The following is a 9,446-nucleotide window of genomic DNA, read 5'->3' on the forward strand; positions in this document are numbered from 1 at the left end:
GTGGCAACTGTTCGGCCTCCAATGGCAAGGCACTACAGAGGGTAGTGCGTACGGCCCAGTACATCACTGGGGCCAAGCTTCCTGCCCTCCAGGACCACTATACCAGGCGGTGTCAGAGGATGCATAAAAATTGCCAAAGACTCCAACCACCCTAGTCACAGACTGTTCTTTCTGCTACCTCACGGCAAGAGGTACCGGAGCACCAACTCTAGGTCCAAAAGGCTTCTTAACAGCTTCTACCCCCAAGCCATAAGACTCCTGAACAGCTAACAAAATGGCTACCTAGACTATTTGCATTGCCTCCCCCATGTTTACGTTGCTGCTACTCTCTGTTTATTATCTATGCGTAGTCACTGTACCTACATGTACATATTACCTCAATTACCTCGACTAACCTGTGCCCCCTGCACTTTGACTCTGTACCGGCACCCCCTGTATATAGCCTCGTTACTGTTATTTTATTGTTGCTCTTTAATTATTTTAAATGTTTCTATTTTCTTCTTCTTAACTTTTTTCTTCTTCTTATTGTTTAAGTCAGTTTATTTAGTAAATAGTTTAACACTGATTACATGTTGTTTTCGGCGCATGTGACAAAATAAAATTTGATTTGATTTTGAGATGTAGACATATTGCGGAGAAGGAGAAGAAACTAACGTTGTCGCGGAGTAGCGTTTGGCCTGAGCAAGGAGTCTGGGTAGCCAGGCAAGGGAATTACCTTCTCTAATGTTGTGCCACAATGTTTCTCCAACTTGAATGTTTAATTGTCCATGACATGTCAACTTTAATAAAGTTGTATACTTTTTTCTAATGAACATTGTTTTGGGGATTTCTTTGAAACTCATAATTACATAAAATTATAAAAATTTTCCTTTTTCCATTGAATTCAAATTTGCAATAATACAGTGTATCCATATACTTATGCATATAAAAAAGGTGTGTACTTATCTTGATGTGTGTTTTGTCCAATATTTTTATTGAATTTATTTACATTTTTTAATCCCAGCCCCCCAGCCTTTTGCCTTTTGGTAGGCAGTCATTGTAAATAATAATTTGTTCTTAACTGACTTGCCTTGTTAAATAAAGGTTAAATAAACACAAAGTCCCCCATGTCTAGGTAGACTTTGAACTACAACTCCCAGCATTCAGAGTCATTCTAGATTTGTCCGTAGTGCCACGTCATTTGATGTCACTGCCGCACCTGCGCAGCCATCTTGTACTTTGAGCGAAGAGCGGACACAGAAAGAAAGAAAAAGAAGGAAATTAACCTGTCAAATCAGACGAAAATAGGAATGTCTGTAAACGTTATATAGCCTCATAACGATTAGACAGCCAAGAAGGACAAGGGGAGTTAGAAAATACGGTGAAAGACGTCCAAGTGCCTTGGATATTGAGACCGACAATCCATATTTGCCTTTGAAAGCGGAGTGAGCGAGAGGAGGAAGGAACAGTGAAATCGCCGATAGAAACATATCCCGAACGTCAGTCAAATCATGAATCCAGAATAGTGAGTAGACTCTACCACTCGTATATTTTACACTCCCTTTCGTTTTGTAATCTTATATGCATAGATCGAACACGTTATTGTAGTTTTATTGTAGTAGGGCGCGGGCAATTCCATAAATGTGAGTCTCGAGCGTTTTTTAACTAATATTCAGCCAACGTCAGCTGATCGCTTGTTCGTGCCACATTGTCAGCTAACTATAGATGGCTAACTAGCATACGTTTTACATAAAAATAGCTAGCTATAATGTAATTGTTGTCAGTATTGTCAACGAACATAGCTAGTTAGTCCCTCAAACATCTGTCACTTGTATGTGGCCCTGAAATGAGAGAACACGCGCATAGAAACCCTGTTCTGTGCGGTAGCGACCGGAGAAATAGGACGTGGTGCTGAAACGTCGTACCGGCCCACTAACTTACAGTAGCAAAGCTATCTTGCTGCCTATGGAGATCTAACGTTAGCTAACAAACACCAATGCTTGCTTTGAGATCGCTTTGTCATTAACAAACACACACCCTCCGTTCTGTGATGGTGCTCTCTAACGTTAGTGTGTAACGCTAGCTAGCTAACTAACGTTATGTTAGGGCCAAAACATAGGTTGCTACTTGCTAACTTTACGAATAGATTGGCTATGTGCCGGGTGATAGCAATTTAGCCAGCACATGCCGTTTCCGTACATAGCAAGCGTATGGACGTCGACTCAGAACGCATAGGTGATTTGTTGTAAAAGCCTCTTATCTTCGTGAATGTGGGAGACATCGCCACATCACATCAAAGTCTGCGTTTGGGGAAGAGATTGCCACATACATGCAGCCTGTGTTAGTTTCCATAGCATGGAAGTTCTTTGGCAGGAAAAACATGCCACATCTCAATTTCAGTAGACACAAGAATAGCTCTGTCATTGCGCCACTTCTGTGCAGTGGAAGTGTGTCAAATGCACGTGACCTTGTTTTGCTGAGAGTTGATGTGAAAGTACTACACCATAATATTTACTTACGTACAAACATTTCTGAGAGTTCCATATCGGTGAATGAGTTCACCGTGTACTGGCTGTGGCCCTGCTACATGTCCTATTTAGAAGTAGTTGCTTGAACACAACTTGATATTGGTCAATCGGTTGGTTGCCTCAGGAGTGTCTCTCAGGAGTGTCTTTCCCCACACTTTCTCTCTATTGGGCCTTAGCCTAGAATTCTAGGCCATCTGTCCGAAGTGGAATAAACTGACCAACATAACATCAGTAGGGCTTATGACTGGAGTTAAGTAGCAACACTGTTTAGTATGTCTAGTCTTTGGTCTAATGCTGGATGCTTTAATTTCAGTGACTACCTGTTCAAGCTCCTCCTTATTGGTGACTCCGGTGTGGGAAAGTCCTGTCTTCTGCTCCGCTTTGCTGTAAGTATAGTTACCGTATACTATGACTGTATACAGTTATTTAGTAAGTGTCGTGTAGCTGCCTTGTGTCAAAATGCAGCTTCCAGAATCTGACTGTTCTCTCTCTCTCTCTCTCTTCTGCCCTCTGTAACTCCTTCCTTTTCTCCAGGATGACACCTACACAGAGAGCTACATCAGCACCATCGGCGTAGACTTCAAGATCCGCACCATCGAGCTGGACGGCAAGACCATCAAACTGCAGATTGTGAGTCTGACACAGTGAACACTGCAACATGCCGCTACCCACACCACCAACTACAAATAAGAAGTGGCTGTTTTAATTAGAAAGCTTAGCCCCAGCTATTGCTGTTATGATGAACATTTGATGGTTTTGCACCGCTCACAGCTGTGTGATCTATTTTGCGTCGCTCGCGTGCATGTGTGATCTCTTATAGTCTAATAGGATGTAATAGGATACTGTGTTGGTAGGAGAAAAGGCTGCACCGTTACAGACGGATACATCTGGTTAAACAGGAGGAGCGGCTCCCCCCGCCAACTCCTGATGTTATAAAGGCTTGATTAGATTTGATAAACGGTTCAGTAACCTAGTTATGTTGCTTAGTTTTACGTCCTGTGTTTGCTCTGTAGTTTAACACCTCGCCCTAAGGCTAAACAACAGGCCTGGGATCCAGTTCTGTTCCCACCATGGCTCTTTAGATGCAAGGAGAGGAACTTTAGACGTTAGTGTGGTATTCTAATGTCCATAGATGCCTAACTAGTGCTATTCCAAGTGTTTTCAAGACAGGAATGAATGGAACTTGGGTGAAGACAGGTGTGTGTTTATTTATTTAAATTAGCCTCTTTCTTTTGTTTGCATTAAACAACTATCTCTCCCCCCCTCTCTCTTTTGTAATTCTCCACTCCCTCTCTTCCAGTGGGACACTGCTGGTCAGGAGAGGTTCCGCACCATCACCTCCAGTTACTACAGGGGCGCCCACGGCATCATCGTGGTCTATGATGTCACAGATCAGGTGGGTTATTAGTTCAAGGGAGATCTATGCTTAGACCTAAGCTTAATACTCTATTGTTTATTTTTGAAGTCAAATATTGTACTTCCCAAGTTCTTTTGACTTTCAAAAATGTCTAATTGGCATAATAATAAAAAATCCCCATAAGAATCTTTCAGTTAAAGCTAGCATTGGATGTGTCTCAATCCACCGCATCCGTCGATGTCGCACTTCTGCATCTGCGGTGACAGGTGACACAGAGCTAGAGCGGTGTTTGTCAGACCATGAGAGATCCCGAAAATCAGTCTTCTCACAAAGTCAACTATCGTCCGAACGGTTTCGTCCACAGGCCTTACAAGAATCTTTTGAATGTCTCCCTGTACCAGTTGAAAAATGAATGGAAGTAATAATGGAAACTGTTTCGTGCCAAAAACAAGGGGTTAAATAAATGTTTAAAAAAAATCTGTATATAAAATGTTTCCTGATCTTTCTTATATCTCTCAGATATGAAACAGACACTTCAGAACAAAGTTCCTTTTTGGGGGGGGGGGGAACTATCTGTTGTTCCATGTACTGAATCTGTTATTCAATGCTTTTGTATGGGCTAATAGCAGTTAGGCCAAATACATTTTTTATTTTTTTTTCAAAATGACACTTCAAGGGGTCTTACATTTCAATATCAAAATGATCATTGGTATGACCTTCTTAAAACAATTCCATATAGCTTAGTAGAACCCCCTCCCTCCCCTGGCTTAGACAGGGCTTAGACTCTTATGGGTAAAAATCTCTAAAAATCTCCACTGTTTCTCACATGCCTGTAGGATAGGAAGCCATGCACTGTGTGACTCATCTCATTCTGTCCTGTGTGCTGTAGGAGTCCTACAACAACGTGAAGCAGTGGCTGCAGGAGATCGACCGCTACGCCAGCGAGAACGTCAACAAGCTGTTGGTGGGGAACAAGTGTGACCTCACCACCAAGAAAGTAGTGGACTACACAACAGCCAAGGTATGGCTACAGGGGCATTTCTATGATTTGAGGACATTGGGGGCTTACCCCAAAGCCAGAGGGTTCCGGGGGCATCCCCCGGAAGAAAAATTGAATTTCAACTGCTGCATGAATGCATCCATCAGGTGCACTTTGAGATGAACATTAAGAGATTAGATCCACTCAGAATTTTTGTAAATAAAAAATACATACAAATTTTAAAATAATAATGTGGGTGAACAATCCCTTTAAAATAGGGCTTGAAGAAAGTCCTGCAGGGAGGTGTGTTTCCCAAGTGGAAGGGATTTTAAAATATTCACGCTATAACAATGAATTACTCCATGTCACCTCACCGTCAACAACAATCTGAAGGTGGTTGAGGCTGACATGTTGCAAAAATGTGTCATCTTACTGTATATAGGCAAGATATTTTACGTTTACGAGCTTTTGAGAGTCCTCTTGCCATATCTGCATAGCAGCTTGTGCACACGACTAAAATGACAGAATAATTGAGGGAAGAGACATTTCAGTATAGCCTATTCTCCTTTTTATGACTTACAATCAWCATGTCCATGACACAACTTACCTACATGAATGGTAAAAAAATGCATAGCTTCTTGTCATATTTATTTTCGAAGGCACAAGTGCGCATAATAGATTTCAAAGAAGTAGTTACACCAGCAAAACTGTGAGGAAGTGACATACTAAAAAGTATGAGGAATAACAGTACTGTTCTTGCTGAGAAGCACACTAATTATCCTATAATATGATATCCCATCATAAGGAATAGATGTTCCATTGACTTACATCAGCTAATGTGAAAGAAATCAATTCAACAGAAAATCTCTTGAAGATATCATGGCATAGCCTACGTCTTTCCAGGGCTACACCTGGAGGCTACACCTGAAGGCTTTCCACTAGATGTTGGAACATTGCTGTGGGGACTTGGGTGATTAGGCTTGGCTCACAGTAGGCTTTCCAATTCATCCCAAAGGTGTTCGATGGTGTTAAGGTCAGGGCTCTGTTCAGGCCAGTAAATTTATTCTGCACTGATCTCGACACTGATCTCATTTCTGTATGGACCTCGCTTTCTGCATGGGGGCGTTGTCCTGCTGAAACAGGAAAGGGCCTTCCCCAAACTGTTGCCACTAAGTTGGAAGCACAGAATCGTCTAGAATGCAATTGAATGCTGTAGCGTTAAGATTTCCTTTTACTGGAACTAAGGGGCCTAGCCCGAACCATGGAAAAACAGCCGCAGACCATTATTCTTCCTCCACCAAACTTTACATTTGGTACTATGCATTTGGGCAGGTAGCGTTCGCCTGGCATCCGCGAAACCCAGACTTGCCCGTGGGACTGCCAGATGGTGAAGTGTGATTCATTACTCCAGAGAACCGGTTTCCACTGCTCCAGAGTCCAATGGCGGCGACCTTTACACTACTCCAGCCGACGCTTGGCACTGCGCATAGTGATCTTAGGCTTGTGTGGAGCTGTTCGGCCATGGAAACACATTTCATGAAGCTCCCGACGACCGGTTCTTGTGTTAACGTTGCTTCAGCGTTCCCGTTCTGTGAGCTTGTGTGGCCTACCACTTCGCAGCTGAGCCGTTGTTGYTCCTAGACGTTTCCACTTCACAATAACAGCACTTACAGTTGACTGGGGCAGCTCTAGCAGGGCAGAAATGTGACGAACTGACTTGTTGGAAAGGTGGCATCCTATGACGGGTGCCACGTGAAAGTCACTGAGCTCTTCAGTAAGGCCATTCTACTGTCAATGTTTGTCTATGGAGATTGCATGGCTGTGTACTCTGTTTTGTACATGTGGCTGAAGTAGCTTAATCCACTAATTTGAAGGTGTCCACATACTTTTGTGTATATATGGTGTATCAAACAAATGGGCTTCTCGCAGTCCGCTATTTTATTATATAATGTTTTTCTCCCCAATTTCGTGATATCCAATTACGATCTTGTCTCATCGCTGAAACTCTCCAACGGGCTCGGCCGTGTCATGCGTCCTCCGAAACATGACCCACCAAACCGCGCTTCTTAACACCCGCCCGCTTAACCCGGAAGCCAGCCACACTAATGTGTCGGAGGAAACACCGTTCAACTGACAACCGAAGTCAGCCTGCAGGCGCACGGCCCGCCACAAGGAATCGCTAGAGCGCGATGAGCCAAGTAAAGCCCGGCCAAACCCTCCCCTAACCGGATGACGCTGGGCCAATTGTGCGCCGCCCTCTGGGACTCCCAGTCAAKGCCGGTTGTGACACAGGCTGGGATCGAACCCGGGTCTGTGGTGACGCCTCAAGCAAAGAAGATATTATCTCCAGTCAAATTTATCATATCTTTTGAATGGTTCGGGCGCACACAGTTTTCAGTAAAGTAAAAGCGAAACCATATCCCTATGGCATACTACCTAGCTTGTAAGTTATGGAAACTCATATCAGATGTACAGCCTGCAATTTTGAAATTATTCATCCATCAAAAGGTTCTGGGCACTTCACAAAACACACTACATTTCAGGCACTACACAAAACAATTAAGTTGCTAATTTTGTTTTGAGCAGTCGATTTCTCTAGAAAGCTATTTCCTCATCAATTGGGAATACAAAATCGAGTTGGCTCCTGAGGTGATCAATAGCGTAATATTGGATCTTTAACTTATTTACAATTTTCTTTAATGCATTTTCAACGCAGACAAAATACAGACCGTACTTTTCACATTGAGACACTTCACACAATACCAATATTTTTAAAATCCTTTCTGTCCCTCCCTGCAGCGTCCTATTGCTTTATATTTAATGAACATAATACTGTTTTTTAGTATTATTATTTTCCCCATGGTCAATACTACAACAGCTGGGTATTACCTTGTATGTTTTTATATCTATGTTTAACCCCTATCTATTCTGTCCCTGTCTGCCGCCTGCAGGAGTTTGCCGACTCCCTGGCCATCCCGTTCCTGGAGACCAGTGCCAAGAACGCCACCAACGTGGAGCAGGCCTTCATGACCATGGCTGCTGAGATTAAGAAGAGGATGGGACCCGGGGCCACGGCCGGTGGGGACAAGCCCAACCTGAAGATAGACAGCACCCCGGTCAGGCAGTCTGGCGGGGGATGCTGTTAAACCGGGCCMTGTTCTGGATGCTCACCACCTCCTCCCGTCCCTCTCTGCCCGGGGCTTCACCTCCTCCACCTCTCCCTCCTCCACTTTTCACCCCTCAGCCTCCCTTCCATCTCCATCTCCCTTTCTCTTACCCTACAGTGAACCAATGGGAACAGGGTTAAGCGAGGGATGGGTGGTCAGGGAGAGGTTGAGAGAAAGGGGTGGAGTTGAAGGGCTAGAACTGGGGGCTGACTTGAAGACTATCTGACCTAAAAAAGTGTATGGGGAATAATAGTTAGGTAGGTAGGGGTGAGGGGGGGTTTGAGGACCTTTTTTTTTCTTTTTCATTTTTGCTGAGCGATGAGGCAGGAAGGTAAACAGATATGAGAAAAGATTGGTATTGACTTAGAGGAGAACTGGGTGATAGAAGATTAGGTTTTAGATTCTGGCGAGCGCTTATCTCTCTCTCTCCCCCACACACACACACACACACACACATTGAAAGTGGGTCGGAGTGATTCTGCCATTCGAGATAGTCACAGGTATGGGTCTCTCTTTCCTTCAGGCTATGTCGTTCATTGCAACCCAGTGAAAGTCATATAGCAAAATTAAGTTTAGTGTGCTACAATAGTCATCTGTCTATTGGGTCTATTTTATATGTTGGGGTGCCTTGTAGTCATGTTAAAGTCTGTCTACAGCATAGATTGAGTCACGTGTACCGTCTGGTCCACGTTTTATGGCTCAAATGCAAAAGTAACACTCATGTATTCATGACTATCCGTCCGTTAAACAAACTGAATTGGCATTGGAGCAGAAAGCAGACAGTTGTGCCACTACCAGCGTACTAACATTCTAGTGAGGCGGTGGTGAGTCATCGAGGTTATTAATTGATGGGGATGCCCATTTGTTGTGCTTTCCTCCAATCGCTCGCTTTTTCTGCCTCTCATCAACAGACGGGGGACAGAGGAGAGACTCATACACTGCAGTCTGTGTGAAGAGGGTATTCTGGGGGGTGGTGGGACTTCTCGTAGACTGCGTGCTTTAGGTTGATTCGACACTCCATGCAGAACATGAGAGCTTTTGGTCAAACTTGGAATCACTCCAATCCCTCTCCCTCCATCCTTCTACATGGAGGATGTAGTGAGAGAAAAGGAGAGAGCAAGACATTTCTTTTTGGTTCTGTAGTATATGGTGTTAGCCCACATCACTCCTCCTGTTAGGATTTCACATATTAAAGAACAAGAATAAAGAAAATAACACATAAATATGTGAGATACGCTTAGGTCATGTTTGTATGTCTTTAAGTTGTCATGACACTATAACATTATAAATCTGCCCTGAATGCTGATTTGCTGACAGCTGTGGAATATCAGACCGTCTGCCATGGGTATGACAAAACATTTCTTTTTACTGCTCTAATTACGTTGGTATCCAGTTTTATAATAGCAATGAGGCACCTTTGGGGTTTGTGACATGGC

The 9,446-nt window shown here is 43.6% G+C and overlaps 1 protein-coding gene across 1 annotated transcript; it reads left to right on the forward strand.

Moving 5' to 3' along the window:
• The first annotated feature begins 1,211 nt into the window (after positions 1–1,211).
• LOC111960115 (ras-related protein Rab-1B) lies at positions 1,212–8,088 on the forward strand. Its single transcript, XM_023982021.2, has 6 exons — positions 1,212–1,504; positions 2,821–2,893; positions 3,042–3,137; positions 3,808–3,903; positions 4,754–4,885; positions 7,795–8,088. The coding sequence occupies exons 1-6, from the start codon at positions 1,491–1,493 to the stop codon at positions 7,987–7,989; spliced, it is 606 nt and encodes a 201-aa protein (XP_023837789.1). The 5' UTR covers positions 1,212–1,490; the 3' UTR covers positions 7,990–8,088.
• Positions 8,089–9,446: the final 1,358 nt, after the last annotated feature.

The sequence above is a fragment of the Salvelinus sp. IW2-2015 genome, linkage group LG37, assembly GCF_002910315.2.
Source record: "Salvelinus sp. IW2-2015 linkage group LG37, ASM291031v2, whole genome shotgun sequence".
Lineage (NCBI taxonomy): Eukaryota > Metazoa > Chordata > Actinopteri > Salmoniformes > Salmonidae > Salvelinus > Salvelinus sp. IW2-2015.